The sequence below is a fragment of the Patella vulgata genome, chromosome 7 (assembly GCF_932274485.2).
Source record: "Patella vulgata chromosome 7, xgPatVulg1.2, whole genome shotgun sequence".
Classification (NCBI taxonomy): domain Eukaryota; kingdom Metazoa; phylum Mollusca; class Gastropoda; family Patellidae; genus Patella; species Patella vulgata.
Window position 1 is genome coordinate 6065601 of NC_065885.2, and position 18503 is coordinate 6084103.

The following is an 18503-nucleotide window of genomic DNA, read 5'->3' on the forward strand; positions in this document are numbered from 1 at the left end:
AGCTGTCTGATCAACGTAATAATTATATAAAATACGCCATCGACTAATATTTTGAGAGATATTTCATTACTTCTAATTAAATTACAAATCGCCTAGTCTCATCTTCATGAAGACATTACAACTCGTGATTGGGGATATGATTGCCACTAACTGAGAAAAGGCCAAAGGTTTTAATCAAATTTTGTATGATCAGTAGGAAACTTTATACGATAAATAAACCAAGGGATAAGAAAGGAATATTTTTTCTCACAACATCTCGTGTCTACAGTAAATGTTATGAGTGAAATGTGATAAATTTCTCAAGGTACAGGTGATGATGAAATATAAAACATGACATATTCCGATGAATACTGATATCATGGCTATCCCATCACGTATTCTGTGTCTATTACTAAATATATAAATATAGAATTTAGTTCCACATAAACTGGTCATTACAGATTTTCATCTTGTTGGTGTGCTTTCTGTGAAATGTTGTTTTAAAGTTTCACTGTTTCAGTGACTTGAAGAATATGGTCTTTTCTCATTAACAGGATTCCGATGTGGTTTCCACATGTCAGTGGTGCAGGACGGAGGGCCTGACAAGGACAGCTGTCTAGCCATTTGAATTGGACAAAAAACCGAGAACCTGTGTATACATTGGCGTGCATGTAAAAGATATCCTGGCAGTTGGAATTTGAATGCCGCTACCCTGGCAAAATTTCCCTCATAGCACACTGTATGGCGTATACCCGTCTTCATTAGCCCTGTTGGAGTAGGACTTTAAACTCCATTTCATTTTATTTCATTAACAGATGTTGGTGTTAACTGGAAGGTCCTTTAGGACTTTCAAGTCTGATTTATATTACAGGGTCGGCTTAAACAATCTTACCTAGTCTGATGTTACACTACTTTTATGAATGTGAATATTTTGATAATTGTTTTCAGAAAAATGTCATAGAATCATGAAGTTTTTATTGGATACTAATAGTCTCCTATTTTGTCATTATTTCTGAACATGGTTCAATAATTAATGACATGCTCAATCCATGCACCTCTTCTCAGAATGAGTAACATTTTTTTGACCCACCCTGTATGTCGATGGTGCAGAACAACGAGTTCTGGCAATGAAAATGGTCTAGTTATTCGAATTTTGAGCTTGGTGAACTTGGTTTTGAACATATATTGATATATACTGATAATAGACAATTAGAGGGATCACACGGACTCGGCCTGACTAAATCTGAATCTGTGCCTGACATTTTTTTCAGGCTAAGTGGCACCAAACACAGAGGTTATGGAAGACTCTTGGAATTTGTGTAACCATGAATATTATTTTGTTACTTTATGTCTGACATTTTTATTCTGGCTATAAGTGGCACCATAAGCACAGGTTATTGAAAACTCTTGGAACTTGTGTAACATTGGATATCATTTTTTTGTTACTAATGAGACGTTTTTTTATCGTTACAGCTATACAGTCCCTGGACTCTCTCAATGATCAGATCGTACAATATATATTCTCCCAGAGCCATGTGGATATTGACCTGGAGAAAGACCTATCACCACGAGAACAAGAGACTCTCCAATCGTCCATGGTGTTGATTCGTCGACTTCTTGTCGATGCTCAAGCCAAATTCCGTAAAATGGTTGAAGACAATAAACAACTAGCGGCCAGGATTGATGGTTCCATTCAGGCAGCCAATCAGGAAGTGAATGCATTGAGAGCAGAACTAGCAGATACAAATAAAAGACTTTCGGAAATCAGTGTAAATGATGATAAAAATGAAAATGATTCAGAATCTGATTTAAAGATTGAAAGTAAGTTTTAAGTTAAAATATCTGCCCCTTGGTTTTTCCCAAAAAGACAACAAAAGAGAAGAGGGGTTAATGGACAACGGGGTTAACGCCTGCTCTTCATCGAATAGCAAAAGTCAATGATCTATTTATGTGTGTGCCAACGTGTCGTGTACACAGGACCCCGTAGGGTTTTTTGTGTGTACCGCACGGCTAGACAAAAAATTGAAGAAAATCATTAACTCAAATGTCATTTGATCAGAAAGAGAGGTGGGGAGAGAGAGCAATATGTTTTATTTAACACCCACTCAACACTAACTTGGATATTTTGGGACTAGTATGTGGTGCATCTTTATTTTGAAAGCAAAAGGAAAACACGAGTTATACTTCTATTTAGCTGACTTACGTGATGAGTGATAACAGTTACACGGGCGAATTTCTGCTCACTAACAATTCCTTCGAAGACCAGAAGTTGTTATGTGTGACTGTGAGTTTTATAGAAGGATAACTCGTCTTTTCCTTTTGTTTTTCGTCACTTCCATTTCTTGAAATCTTCATTACGCAACTATCGTAGCAATGATCTCTATGTTAAAATGATATTTGGAACGTGTTTAACCAATTCTATCACATGTGATAACCGCTGACATCAATATTGTTCTTTATTCCTTAACTTATGGTATTTGTTTTTTTGTTTTTTTTTACAGTCATCCCTTCAAATAAATCACAAGAAGATTTGGAGCTTGTGAAAGTGAAAGAAGATAATATGTGTCTAGAAAACGAAGTTAAAAGTTTGAAAAAAGAACTTGAGGAACTTCGTTCAAATAAAAAACCTACGAACAATGTGCACCATAGTAACGGTGAATTAAAACTTGAACTCATTCAAATGAAACAGGAATTTAATCGTGCTAAAGAAGCGTTACAAGGTTTGTATACAGACATCTTTTAGTGTACTAATACATCATCCTCCACACATGCATTGGGGGTTGGATGGCCGAATGGTTAGTGTGTTCGCATTGTATCATTAGGTCTGTCATTGAGTCAACTGCCGTGGTTTCGATTCCCAGGTTGAATGTTACAAGGAGTTGGGTCGCCTTGTAATCTTGTGGTTTTCTCCAGGTCCTCCGGTTTCCTTCCACTGCTAAAGACCCCTACGCGCAAGCGAATTAATTATTGAAATAAAATTGAACCGTATGTCAGTCCCAAAATGGCCTATTATGTATCGAGTTGACGTTAACTCCCCCTCTCTCTCTCTCTCTCTCTCTTTCTCTCTCTCTCTCATGCTGGTTCCATTTAAAACTTTTCTTTTCGCAAATTTAGAATATCTAAATGACGAGGGCACTTTGAAAAATAAACATGAAAATTTTGCATCAAGTCAAACGGTACAAACAACACATGCAAATGATATCACATCAGGTACATGCTTAGAAATATCAAATTAATTTCTACATTTCTAGATTTAAAAAAAAATATTCATATTCCTTACAGGCATTCGGCGTGCAAGATTTTTTTAATAATTTTTTTAGAAAACGCAAGTTTTAAACAGTAATTTACTGACATGTGAAGTGTAACAGTATTTAATACGTGAAAGCTGTTGAATTTGGCAGAAGTTGTGAAATGTTGTATGCAATGAACATGTTTATAAGCCTCCTTCATCAAATCAATTGAAATTTGATGAATTCAAGATGTTAATTTAAAAGATTTTAAAATTTTCTATAAATAGTTTGTAGTATGTAAGAACTGATAAATTATATCAACTTTACGTCCGTAGATCATCATGTTTCATGATTACAAGCCGACGAACATGTACACCAACCTTGTTAACAGTTAAATTTAGATATAAAATTAGAAACATCCTGTGTTTTTCTTAAATAAAATGAGGCACTTATTGTGTTGATTATGTATAGCTATGACTGGTTAAAGGTTATAAATTGCACCTAATAATGACTGACTACCTGATATAGACAAACAATTTGTTACTGAGCAAAGCTGTAATGAAATAGGAGTTGAACATCCACAGTTTTTCAGTTGAATTAAGCTATTTGGTATGATAGTGGAATGTTTTATATAACAATATACAGAACCCATTAAATATTTATTAAGTCCTACAAAGGTCCAGGAAATCCCCTGTGTTCGAGTAATTGATAATTTTGCGAGACATTTGCAAGTTTGCCTCAAACACTGTGGAGGCCATTTGGGGTATATTTTGGAAAGAACATGACATTTATACAAAGCCACAAACATAACTGAAACTTCGGGGAATGATTGTACACAGATAGATGTTTAAGTCCAGCAAATTTCATCAAATTTGCTGGACCTTTGTAGGTTTTAATAAATATTTTATGGGTTCTGTTTTTCTTTGGGGGGGGGGGGGCAGAGTCACCTTGTATGCCTACACTATACATACAGTACTACCACATAACATAAGGGAAATGAAATGAAATGAAATGGGGTTTAACGTCCTACTGTTCTGCTCTGACTCGACTAATGAAGATGGGCATATGCCATACAGTATGCTATGAGGAAAATTTTGCCTGGGCAGCGGCATTATGGCCTACTCTTATATCAAATTTCAACTTCAATGGAATCTTTTTCGTGCATGCCAATGTATACACGGGACCTCAGTTTTCCGGGTTAAGTATCTTCCAATATATAACTGTTAGAACAAATATAGATACTTCTTGACTAGAATACATGGTTTCTCTCACGATCATGGTAAAAACCATGATTGTAAATAAAATTTACATATTACGATTAATTCATTTATTGACATAATTGTCCAACCCGAATCAATGAAGGGGATCACGTGGCTAAGTGGGTAAGACGCTGGCTCGCTAGCCTGGAGGTCGGGTGTTCGATCCCTGCATTGGCCGAGAAAGTTCATCCAGATTTTCCGGCGTGGTTCCCCCTTGTCAGTGATGCAGGACGGAGGGCCTGACAAGGACAGCTGTCTAGTCCTTCGGATGAGACGAAAAACCGAGGTCCCGTGTATACATTGGAATGCACGTAAAAGATCCCTTGGCAGTTGGAATTCGATATAAGAGTAGGCGATAGTGCTGCTGCCCGGGCAAAATTTCCCTCATAGCACACTGTATGGCGTATGCCCGTCTTCATTAGCCCAGTATAGGAGCAGAACAGTAGGACGTTAAACCCCATTTCTTTTCATTTCATTTCTAATCAATGAAGTATAACTCCCCCCCCCCCCCCCCCCCCCCCCCGTAATTCGTAAATCATGCGTTATTACTTTGAACAGATTGCACAAGTACTGGCACTATTTTTAGACAATATGTTCCGAGTAACTTTCATTTTTGCTTAAAGTTATCTTATTATATTTGATTGCAGCTATGAAAGCCGACAGAAAAAGATTAAAAGGTGAAAAGTTGGAACTGTTAAAACAGATAAAACAACTTTACGATACCCTGGAGGAGAAAGAATCTGAACTACGTGATTTTATACGAAACTATGAACAAAGAGTACAAGAAAGTGATGATACTATTAAACAGGTTGGTTTCCCTTTTCCCTCAACATTATTACAAACATCTTGATACATTAAAGTTTTAGCTAAATATAACCCAATTGGTGCTCATGTGCCATTTCATTCATTTATTCATTCTAAACTTTTAGCTAAATATTGCCCAGTTGATGCTGGTGTGCCATGTGATTGATTCATTCAATGTAAACTTTTAGCTAAACATAGCCCAGTTGATGCTGGTGTGCCATGTGATTGATTCATTCATTGTAAACTTTTAGCTAAATATAGCCCAGTTGATGCTGGTGTGTAATATGATTGATTCTTTCATTGTAAACTTTTAGCTTAATATAGCCCAGTTGATGCTGGCCTACCATTAACAAGCATTTCACTCATTGTAACCTTTTTGCATAATTTAGCCCAGTTGACCACCATTTCACTCATTGTAAACTTTTGGCTTGATATAGCCCATTTGATGCTCGTGTGCCGTTTCATTCACTGTAAACTTTTAGCTTAAAGATACATTATTGGAGATTAGATAAAGAGCTGGCAGTTCTTACTAAAGTAGTTAAACAGTAGATAATGTAAAGAGAATTTGCTGAAAATTTCAATCAGATTGATCCACTATGAACCGAGAATTAAGTGATTGAAATTTCGACCTCGCATCGATCATATTACTAAAGTCGGTATGGATGAAAAACATAGTCTTGATTATCCATTTAATGATTAAATCAGGAATGAAAGTTAAGCAGCAAATCGGATCATAATCCAATAGATATCGCAGGCAAGCGTTGACATCGAGAGTTGATTATGGTCTGGATAAGTTAAGTAATGTCTAATTAATAATTTAGAAAACATTTCAGGCCTAAAGAAAGACCTGCAATAGACACATTTAGCTCTTGCATAATATATGTTTAATATAGCCCAGTTGATGCTGATGTACCATTCATTGTAAACCTCTCTAAATATCAACATTAAATAACGTGATTGTATTTCTTGTTTTGTTTTTTTCACAGCTGGTTTTAGAGAAGGAAGAATCTGAACGAGAGAAATGGGAGATAATCAAGAAAGCTAGAGAATCGGCTGAAAGGGTGGTACTTCTACGAGCACAGCTTGATTCTAAAGATCAACAGATCAAACAACTTGAGGCAGACATTGTTGAGGTAAGTTTCACAGTTTTTAATTACTCATGAAATGATATTGAGGCTAAAGTCTTATTTTACTGCACTAACCAAGCTAATGGATTCTGGTATACACCATACAGTGTGGTGGGTTGGGTGGCCGAATGATTAATGCATGCTCGTTGCATCATAAGGTCTGTCATTGAGTCAAGTGGCATGGTTTCGATTCCCTGCATATGCGTGACAAGGAGTAGTGTCACCTGTCCATCCTGGTGGCTTTTCTCCGGGTCCTTCGGTTTCCTTCCACTGCTAAAGAACCCTACGCACAAGGGAATTATTGAAATAAAAAAGGATCATATGTTAGTCCCGAAATGACCTAGATGTTAAACCCATCCTTCTCTCTGAATAATAGCAGTGTTTCCTCCATCCCCTTCACTAAATTCTTACTGGCAAGGGTTCTTTTTCACACGCACCTCAACGAAGGGCTTGACTGGACCTCAAACTTTTTTTTATCCCAACCAAACTATGGGACACCGCTCCTTGCCAGGCCCTCCATCCTTTACCTCTGACAAGGGGGAAACAAGACTGGAACTTTTTTGGTCAACTCTGGGATTAATCCAGAGACCTCCTAGTTAGTGATCTACTGTGGCCCCCTTATGGCTCCCTTTTAATTTAGAAGTTTTTTACCCGATTAAGTCCACAATTCCCATCACATTTTAAACATACATTATGCAAGAGCTACATCTGCCTATTGTAGGTCTTTCATAAGGTCTGAAATGTTATCTAAATTATTAATTAGACATTAATTAACTTATCCAGACCATAATCAACTCTTGATGGCATCGCTAGCCTGTGATGTTTATTGGATTACGTTCCGATTTGCTGTCCGACGTCCATTCATAATTAAATCAAAAAATGAATAATCGAGACTGTTTTTTATCCTACCGACTTTAGTAATGATGATCGAGGCTAGCCCCAATATTCAATCGCTAAAATCTTGGTTCATAGTGGATCAATTTGACTGAAATTTTCAGAAAATTGCCTTTACATTATCTAGTTTTTAACTATTATAGTGAGAATTGCCAGCTCTTTATCTAATCTCCCATAATGTATCACAAGTGCTTAAAAAATTAGTCGCCTATCCCACAGGATTTATTTTATAATATTTAATTTTCATGCTTTGTGCGCGCTAGAATGTACTCAAATTGATTATTTAATTAAGGAAACAAAATCGAAAAGAATAATGAAAAGAGGTTTGGCTCAGCCTTGTAGAAAAGTGCAAATGAAATGAAATGAAATGGGGTTTAACATCCTACTGTTCTGTTCCGAACTGGGCTAATGAAGATGGGCATATGCCATACAGTTTGCTATGAGGGAAATTTTGCTACTGCGTACTCTTATATCGAATTCCAACTGCCAAGGGATCTTTTACGTGCACGCCAATGTGTACAGGGGACCTCTGTTTTTCATCCCATTTGAACGATTAACAAAGCTGTCCTTGTCAGGCCCTCCGTCCTGCATCACTAATAAGGGGGACCCACGCCGGAAAATCTTGATGAACTTTCTCAGCCAATGCAGGGATCGACCACCCAACCTCCAGGCTAGCGAGCCAGCGTCTTACCCACCTAGCCACTGTGGCCCCCGAATTGGATTAAAAAGAAACCCCATCAAACTATTTAAGTCAACACTTATAGTTGTTGCTGGAATGTTTACATCATCTGAATATATTATTCTATTTATAGATTAAGGAAAGTACAGTAGCCAGTGTTAATAAATCAGTGAATTTATCTGATACAACAACTACGTTAGATAGTATTACCGTGGCAACTAATATAACAAATGATGATTTACCACCATATGAATCACCTCCACCTTCAACTAATAAAAACTTTACAGGTAAATAGTTTACTTTCTTACCTTTATTACAACATACCAGGACTTTACCTTTATTACAACATACATGTGATACCTTTATTACAACATACATGTGATACCTGAATTTTAACTTTATTATACCTAGACTTTACATTTATTACGACATACCCTTGATACCTGGTCGTTACCTTTATTACAACAAATGTTTTATACCTGGACTTTATCTTTAGTCTTTATTATTTATTGACTGATTGAGAAACGGTTTTAGACAACTTATTCGGAACTGATGTGATTACATGTATCTTGCTTATGTGAATAGGAAAATTATAGATTTTAGACATGATACTTGGCCTCAGCTTCAGGTTATTTTTGAAAGAGTTTTTCCAGTTACAAGCACCTGTGGGTTGTACACATAGATGAACAAGATGAACAAATGTTCCTTTAAGTTTTAAGATATATCAGTGATCATTAAAATGGATTGGATCAAAAGCCTTGATTTCTAACGAGTGATGAGTTTGGCGTGTATCGTTGCATGTTATTGTTTTAGTGAAGTTATTTACTTTTTATAATGTGATTTACTTTTAATAACATGTGATTTACTTTTAATAACATGTGATTTACTTTTGATAACATGTGATTTACTTTTAATAACATGTAATTTACTTTTGATAACATGTGATTTACTTTTAGTAACATGTGATTTACTTTTGATAACATGTGATTTACTTTTAATTATGTGTTTTATTTTTAATAACATGTGATTTACTTTTTAATAACATGGTTTACTTTTAATAACGTGTGATTTATTAATTTTATTTTAGTTTCAACAAGTACGCCGAACACAGACCGTAAAGATTCGCTAACACCGTTAATGAAATGGTTTAATACAAGTCATGACTATCATGAAGCAGATGTTAAAAATAAAAAGAAGCGGAAAAGCTTTGGTTCTTTATCACGAGTTTTTACTCGTGGTCGTACAAGGCGGTCTATAGCTATGACTAACAATGAAAGCTTAGATCCTGAAGGTGAGTTAGTGTCATAAAAAAAATGTTGTTAGTATCTAATATTTCCCATGAAGATCCAGTTGACGTCCATGGTTAAATTCTTAGTTAAATGGGGATTATGGAAGATTACATAAAGAGCTGGCAGTTCTCACTATAATAGTTAAAAACTAGATAATGTATACTGGAAATTTCAGTCAAATTGATCCATTCTGAACCAAAATATTAGCTTTTAAATTTTAAGCCTAGCCTCTATCATCATTACTAAAGTTGGTACTATAAAAAACATAGTCTTGATTATCCATTAGCAGATCAAATTCAAATCCAATGAAAATCTGACACATAAGATGCCATCTAGAGTTGATTATGGTTTGGAAAAGTTAATTAATGTCTAATTAATGTTTTTTATAACAGTTCAGGCCTAATGAAAGACCTACAATTGGCAGATTTAGCTCTTGCATAATGTATATTTAAACATTTAAACATATATTATGCAAGAGTTAAACCTGTCTATTGCAGGTCTTTTTTCTGGCTTCAAATGTGATAATCGATAGTCAAAACTCCCAAACTCATAACTTTGCTCAGAATAAAGTGCTTTGACTGAAATTTTCAATATATTCATTTTGCATTATCTATTTTTGAACTATTATAAAAAGAACAGACAACTCTTAATCTAAATCTTACATAATGCTGAAATATATTAGAATTATTGACGACTGAATATGTGATTGGTGGGCAGTAAATGCAAACATAATTTCAAATTGACGTTCGGGAACAGCGTTATCCTGTTTTTAACGCGTCTTAATATCTTCCAATTGATCGTTAAAACCGAATCCATACTGTGAATGCATATGATAAACTGTAATTTTAATTATTTTTTTTCAGATTCTGGTCCGTGTCCCAAGTTAACTTTATTAAGTCAGGAGAATTACCAGGAAAAATTACAAATATTGGAACAGGTTAAGGGTGTACATATGTCCAATTGGAAAGCTAATCATGTTTTAGCTTGGTTAGAAACATCTCTTAGTATGCCCATGTACGGTAAAATGTGTGCAGAAAATATTAAAAGTGGCAAGGTGAGTGTCTAAAAAACATTTTCTTTAGACAATGATTTGACTCAAGAAATGTAGCCTGTTTGTTGTATTTCCCTTCTGTTTTGTGCTCACAAGAAAAGTCTTCCTTGATGATCGTATGGACAGTCGAGATCCAGCCATTAACACATTGTGTTGGGATGGTCTAGAGCAGTGGTTCTCTACCGGCACACCTCGGAACACATGAAAAAATAGCAGCACATCTGGCTAAATATATTTGAAAAATATTTGTATTTTGCAAAATAAAAACATGGCAAGTCATAGACGGCATACAACCGTAGACAGAGACTAGTCATAGACACATAGAATGACTCAAACTAAATAAAGAAAAACACAGCTATGAACTTATCAGTAGACACCAGTGAATACTCAATTGGGATCACTGGTTTTTCGCATTTTCTTAGTGTGTCATTCCAAATTTTGTGGAACACTTTGGAAGATCTCGCGGCACACGGGTTGAGAATCACTGGTCTAGAGTGTCACACTTTGAAACTCTAGCTGGTTGGTCAACTGGTGTCTCTTGGAGAGGCACCTTCTCAACCACGATCATGAGTATACTCCTGGTACTCCGGTTTCCTTCCACAGGAAACAGTCCTGCCATGAATATACTAACACAAGATAACTTGTCTGTGATATAACCTACAACAACATGGAACAATGAGAGTAACACTTACTGTTGTCTAGTAAAAAATTATCCTAACTAATGTAACCATAGTAACCAGAATTACTATGTGTCTGTCTCAATAATTCCGAAATGACCTAGTTAAGAGGATGTTAAACCCCATCTCTCTGTTTCTCGCAATATGACAGATGTTTTTAGCTGACAAGACATTAGACTTTATTCCTTGAATTTATTCTTCAACATACATTATGCAAGAGCTAAATCTGTCTATTGCAGGTCTGTCTTTAGGCCTGAAATGTTATATAAACTATTAATTAACATACAAAGACAATAATCAACTCTCGATGCCATCTTATGTGTCGGATTTTCACTGGATTTGAATCATTGATGATTTATTCCAAAATTGGTAATTGAGACGATGTTTTTTATCGTACCGACTTCAGTAATGATGATCAAGACTAGGCCTATAATTCAGTTCAGAGTGGAGCAATTTGACTGAAATTTTCATCATAATCCCAGCTCTTTATCTAATCTTCCATAATTCCCCTCTTATAGAATGATTGATTGTATAAAAGTTGTCTTGTTTCTGTTTGTAGGTGTTACTTGGTTTGAGTGATTCCGAGTTAAACAACGCCTTGAATGTTGTAAATATTTTACACAGACGCAAGTTACGTCTGGCTATTGACGAACAGAGAGATCCAGTTGAAGTGTAAGCTTTCAGTCATAACTTTCGAGTATGGTCGCCTGTCCAACCTCGTGGGTTTTCTCCGGGTCCTCCGGTTTCCTCCCACTGCTAAAGACCCCTACGCGCGAGCGAATGATTGAAATAAAATTGAACCATGTGTTAGTCCCGAAACGATCTAGTTTGTGTCGAGTGGACGTTAAACCCCATTTCTTTCTCTCGCTCTTTTCATAACTTTCAAATGGCTTAGTTACTCAGGCACTGGCCCACTAACCAGGGGTTGTCTGTGGTACAGAACAGAGGGCCTGACAAGGACAGCTGTCTAGTTGTTTGGATGGGAAGAAAAACCGAGGTCACATGTACACATTGGCGTGCACGTAAAAGATCCCTTAGCAGTTGGAATTCGATATAAGAGTAGGCCATAGTGTCACTGCCCAGGCAAAATTTTCCTCATAGCACACTGTATTGCGTATGCCTGTCTTCATTAGCCCAGTCGGAGCAGAACAGTAGGATGTTAAACCCCATTTCATTTCATTTTTAATACTAACCGAGAGGTGTGGGGTTTAGTTTGGATGCTGCTCAAGAAAGTTCCTCAGGATGTTCTACCCTTCGTTTCGGCTTGTCAGTGGTGTAGGATGGAGAGTCTGGAAAGGAACAGTGGTTAGTTCTTCGGATGGTTCAAAAATTTTAAGTTCCTGTGTACACGAGGTTGGACAGGTTACCCTACTCCTTGTCACGCACAACCAGGGAATCGAAACTACGCCAGTTAATTAACTGACCGACCTTATCATACAGTGCGCACACGCTAACCATTCAGCCATCCAACCCCCCTCATGGCATATATCTGTCTTTATTAGTCTGAGTGGTGCAGAACAGTAAAAGGTTTAACATCATTTCATTTTGTTTCTTTTTTACATTTTAGGAAATTTCCTAAGGCTGATTCAGTAGATCATACGTGGGTTTCTCACCGATGGCTGCCTGACCTGGGCTTACCACAATATACAGCCATATTTGAATCACATCTAGTCGATGGTCGGACACTCAACACGCTAAATAAAAAGGATTTAGAGAAATATTTTGATATGCATCGTAAATGTCATCAAGCGAGTATTCTTCATGGTGTGGAATTGTTGAGACGTCTGGGTTATGATAGAGAGGTAAGGCCAATCAGGAGTCAAGCAGACGTTATTCACTGTTTTAAGGGCTGGGTAGGAGTTTATGTTACATTCTTTTATTTTCTGTCAGGGTGCCGCAGGGGATCAGCGAGTAACACACTCTCGCTAACCAGGAGATCTCATGTTCGTTCCCAGTGTTGGCTGAGAAGTTCCCTTGTCAGACAAAGGGTCTGACGAGAGACAGTGTCTAGTCCTTCAGATAGGATGAAAAACTGAGTTGCCATGTACACATTGGCATGCGCGTAAACAAATTCTTGACATTTGAAATAAATGTAGGTCATGGTGCCGCTGTTCAGGGTAAAATTTCCATCATATACCAGTCTTCATTAGCACAGTCGATGCAGTAAAGTAGGAATTTGTTAGTGGGAAGTTAAAAGGACATATCGCGCATATTGAACGAAACTCGTTTTTTTGCTTCTTTTGAATCAGATTTTTCTTGCATATTATTTTTTAACTCGCCCGAATTATTTGACAAAACTTTTGACTGTAGCGACAATAGTCATTCGGATAGATAGTCATGCATACCATTAACAGGAGTGTTTCGGATAGATAGTCATGCATACCAGTAACAGTAGTCATTCGGATAGATAGTCATGCATACCATTAACAGCACGTTAAAGATCCCCTGTCTGCTGGAAATCAAAGAGTAGGTTGCTGTAGTGCCACTTTCGAGGAAAATTTTTCATATTCAATGTCTCGATTCCTGCATGTTTAATTATTTCATTTGTAATTACTAGTACCCACTCTAGTTTAATAAAACCCACATCATGGCAACAATCTATTTCTTTTAAGACAGAAATTACTAATGAATTGCCATTCTCCAATTTTTAATTAAGAGAAAAGATATTTCTACAATAATGTGTTTATATATTAAAGGTTTTAGCAGAACGAAGAACAGCTTGTGAAGAGGCAGCAGCAGATCCTTTAGTTTGGTCCAATAAAAGAATCATAAGCTGGATCAAATCTATAGATTTAGGGGTAGGTCATTTTAAAACATAAATATAGAAAGACGAATAAACAGCTTGTCTTTCCATTGACAGTGCCCTCGTAAAAAATGACCATACACAATTTTGAAGAATAACATAATTGATAATATAACAATATTGGTGTCAGCCATTATTACATATGTGATAGAACTGGTTAAACACGTTCCAAATATAATTTTAACACAGAAATCATTACTACGATAGATGCATAACGAAGATTTGAAGAAACAGGAAGTGATGCAAAATATGGAAAACATGATTTACTGAAGTAACGAGCGATAACAGATACATGGTTGAATTTTTACTCACTGATAATACCCTCGAAGAAAAAAAAGTTGTTGTATGAGACTGTGAGAGGAGAATATCTGACAATTCATAGAAAAAACTGACTGTCATTAGATAAGACAAAACGTAAAAAATCGTAAAAATTACCATGTTTTTTTTATTAAGTATAGAATGAATAAAAGCCCATTCATTTCATTTCACCATATTTAATATTATGTTTTCATGTTTTTAGGAATATGCTGATAATTTAAAAGAGAGTGGTATCCATGGTGCTTTAATGGTTTTAGAGCCTTCATTTACATCAGACACCCTAGCAACAGCACTGGGCATTCCACCCGCTAAATCATTTATCCGTCGTCATCTCAATACTGAACTGGATTCTTTAATAAAACCAGCAAGGTAGATAATTCACTTTTGTCTTATTCATGGTTAACGTCTACTCAAACATAAAATTTTATTTGAATAATTCGCTTGCACGTAGGGGTCTTTAGCAGTGGGAGGAAACCGGAAGACCCAGAGAAAACCCACGACCCTACTCCTTGTCATGTATAAACAGCGGATCGAAACCACATCACTTTACTCAGTGACAGACCTTACGATCTAAAGCGCACGTTTGACTACTCGACCACCTGTCTTATTCAATGGTACATGTAGGGTGATGTATCCGAAGCCAGTAATCCACTGTTTAAAATGTTCTTATAACCAGACGCTTACAACTCATTGTGAGGGGGGAAAAAGGTTACTGCTGTAATGGATTTTTTTTAATTTTTAATTTTTTGACAGGAATGAAATTATGATTAGTATATTAAAGTCCCATTGCATCATTTGCATTTTTCGCTAGGATATAGAATTTCGCACGGCTTAATCTCGCGCTAATATGTGTTCTCAAGATTGATTATTTAACGTTTAATCCCCATAACCTGGTTATCTTTTAATCTTGTGTATCTAGCACTAATTTCTTTCACATTCATTCAATATCAAATCTGCCTAAAAATTTGTAAAAATCGTTTAAAATCACCAAAAATCAGCTAATTTGTACTTGTGTCCAGTTTAAAGCTGACCATTCAGCTTTGATAATGAGTGTCCAATTTACAAGCGTTTAATTTCTCGATCACTGTTAAAAAATAAACAACCCAATTGATTATTGATGTATAATGATTAATTATTGAACAGTGGTCAGGAAATTAAATACTTGTAAATTGGACACTCATTATCAAAATTAATCAGTCAGCTTTAAACTAGCCACAAGTACAAATTTGATTTTGGGTGATTTAAATGAATTTTTATGAATTTTTTAACGAAGATTTGATATTGAATGTATGTGAAAGAAATTAATGCTAATATACACGATAAAATGATACAGTGTAATTAAGAAAATAAAACGAAAATATCACCCTGTTAGATAATCTGCCAGCTTGGATAAATCAAAACCATTTTTGAACTGAATTAAAGATTCTTCTTTCTCGATATTGTAGATTACAGTAGATTCCTATTGTAGTTTACAGCAGATTCCTATTGCGGTAAAATAACGCAATGAATCTTTAATATTTAGAAGTTTAAAATACTAATATAACTAATTTTATCAACAGAGTGTATTTAGCTGGAATGAACATATTAAGGTAGAAATATCGTCATGACTATTTCATGTATTATGTTAACCGTATATCTTTATTTAGTTATAAGTATATATTATTTTCTGGTTCAGTTTTTGTAGATATTTATTTTAAGTTTTAGTTATTAGTTATTGGAAATTATAATTTGTATAATGGGTTTTTGAGGTTGTCTCTTGCCTTTTGGAGATAGCAGAGGACTATTAACATGGGTCTGTCTGTCACACATTTTGGAAATGTTCAAACATGAACCCTGTTTACATTACAAATTTTAACCATGCCAGGCACAGTATGGTTAATTTTTTTGTAGTGTAAGCAGGTCAAACTTAAGCATGCTGTACTGAGTACTGTGCCAATTTGGCCCACTCGGGACGGCGCCAGGCACGACATGGTTAGTTTTTCATACTGGAAATGTTCAAACATGGTGTTGATGTTCATTTGGCAAGTTTGTCAGTGGTGCAGAACGGAGGGCCTGACAAGGACAGTGGTCTAGTCATTTGGATGAGATGAAAAACTGAGGTCCCGTGTATACATTGGAATGCACGTAAAAGATCCCTTGACAGTTGGAATTCGATATAAGAGTAGACGATAGTGGCGCTGCCCGGGCAAAATTTCTCTCATAGCACACTGTATGGCGTATGCCCGTCTTCATTAGCCCAGTATAGGAGCAGAACAGTAGGATGTTAAACCCCATTTCATTTTCATTTCATTACATTAATGTTCAAGTAATTAATAAGTGTCATCTATATATTTTGTGATAAAGGCGGGGGACATCAGCCTCATTGTTGGCTTGTTTTATTTGTTTTTCTGTCTTAACGTTATTTATTTTAGTTGCTTCTACGTAAATTTGTAAATAAATGAAGAGTCCAGGGGAAGAACGATCTAAGTCACATTTTTGTCTTTTCGCATAAAAGCCAAAACAGACTTTTGGACGAGAATGCTTGACGCGAAGAAAACAACGAATGGGTTTAATTACAACTTCAAAATGATGTTTTATACGAATCATAATTACCAGTACAACAACTGACTTCCACTTTTCAGCCAAATTAAGGTCAAATAAAGGGTATGATGGACGTATTTGTCCGGGAGGTCATTTCAGAAGGGCCTTGGTTTGATGTGACTCAGAACATTTTTACCTGAAATTTATTGTTCCACAGAAAAGCTTATACAAGTGACTTAGATCGTTCTTCTCTGGGGCTCTTCAAATTTGTCTTGTAATCGAATCAGATAATTAACTCAAATACACAGATTAGATATGTGTGAATAAATTTATGTGTAGTGTTTAGCTTTCATATGTTGAGTGAAAACCTGTTTGATTTATTAAGTCCATAAAAGTAATTTACTAAAAAGATAATTAACTAATTATTTATTAATCTTTTAGGGGTATTTAGTAACTGGATAGAGCAATAAACTATATCACATATCTATAGAAAACAGCTTCTCGTTTATTTAGGCGACAGTTTCAAAGTTAAATAGCTTTGAGTGAATACTCTTGTAAACATCATCCAAATAAATTAAGAGAGCCACGGTGTCTAGGTGCTTAAGATGCTGACTTGCTAACCTGGAGGTCGGGTTTTCGATCCCTGCATTGGCCGAATTGGTTCATCTGGATTTTCTGACGTGGTTTCCCCTTGTCAGTGGTGCAGAACAGAGGGCCTGACAAGGACAGCTGTCTAGTCTTTCGAATGATACGAAAATGCATGTAAAAGATCCCTTGGCAGTTGGAATTCGATATAAGAGTAGGCGAAAGTGCCGCTGCCCGGGCAAAATTTCCCTCATAGCACACTGTATGGCATATGCCCGTCTTCATTAGCCCAGTATAGGAGCAGAACAGTAGGACGTTAAACCCCATTTCATTTTATTTCATCCAAATAAATTAAAAGCTGTTTTCTATAATCATGTGTTATAGTTTATTCATTATTTATTGTAAAAATCCTGGCCCCGTGTTCACAAAGCATTCTCAGCCTTAAAGTTAAGAATTTACTCAAAATTGTTCGCCTTATTTTAACAAAAATATAGCTTTTTATAAAACTTGTGTTGTTTTAATGTATCAAATACATGAATAAGAAACTATTTCTAGATCAAAGATATTTCTCATAAACAGTGATTGAAAGTTGAGTAAATTCTTAACTTAAGTCTGAGAATGCTTTGTGAAATTGGGGCCTGATTCTGATTTACACAATATTTTCAATATTTTATTTGAACTTGTTTCAGAGCGGCTCTTGACACACCAAATAATAACTCGAAGAAGTCGGACAACGGATCGGCTAATAAATCTTTTAATAGATCTTTTCGAAGCAGTTCAACTTCAGATGACGCGTCACGGGGACGCTTGAGTTTTCGGGTTAGTATTTTTAGTTCATGAAGTTTTATTTCTTATGGGTCTTGATGCATAAACAGCCACCCAAAGGAACCGTTTTTTGTTTCATATTTCAGAAGTTAAATATTTGGAATTAAAGTAGCTATGTCTCTAACTCAATATCATCCAAAATCTGCGATATTGAAAACACAAATTATTTGTCAATTTAAATCAACATTGATGTTGTGATCTTACAGGGACAAGATGGGCTTCTGATATCCAATATTTAAGACAAGATAAACATTTTACCATTGGTACACGAATCGTGTACCATAATGCGTTTCAGTGTCAATTGTAACATTTACCCGAAGAACGAGGCTAAACATATTCCACAAGTCATATCATTTGGTGACGCCATATTTTTATCTGGAGAGCATCCACAATAAATACTATCGGTGTAGACTGGAATAACCAGACGCTAGAGATTGCCATTCGATTGAGACTTTTGGCATAT

At 35.9% G+C, this 18503-nt stretch overlaps 1 protein-coding gene across 4 annotated transcripts in view; it reads left to right on the forward strand.

Annotated features, from left to right (window-relative positions):
• LOC126826992 (kazrin) overlaps positions 1 to 18503 on the forward strand; it is a 112183-nt gene that overhangs the window by 88956 nt on the left and 4724 nt on the right. For all 4 annotated transcript variants that reach the window (XM_050556146.2, XM_050556144.2, XM_050556147.2 and 1 more), the window contains exons 2-13: positions 1453 to 1800; positions 2481 to 2699; positions 5116 to 5276; positions 6259 to 6405; positions 8106 to 8259; positions 9060 to 9263; positions 10125 to 10315; positions 11549 to 11661; positions 12557 to 12791; positions 13686 to 13787; positions 14313 to 14479; positions 17905 to 18034. In XM_050556146.2, coding sequence (XP_050412103.2) covers positions 1453 to 1800; positions 2481 to 2699; positions 5116 to 5276; positions 6259 to 6405; positions 8106 to 8259; positions 9060 to 9263; positions 10125 to 10315; positions 11549 to 11661; positions 12557 to 12791; positions 13686 to 13787; positions 14313 to 14479; positions 17905 to 18034 — 2171 coding nt within the window. The remainder of the gene's footprint in view (positions 1 to 1452; positions 1801 to 2480; positions 2700 to 5115; positions 5277 to 6258; positions 6406 to 8105; positions 8260 to 9059; positions 9264 to 10124; positions 10316 to 11548; positions 11662 to 12556; positions 12792 to 13685; positions 13788 to 14312; positions 14480 to 17904; positions 18035 to 18503) is intronic.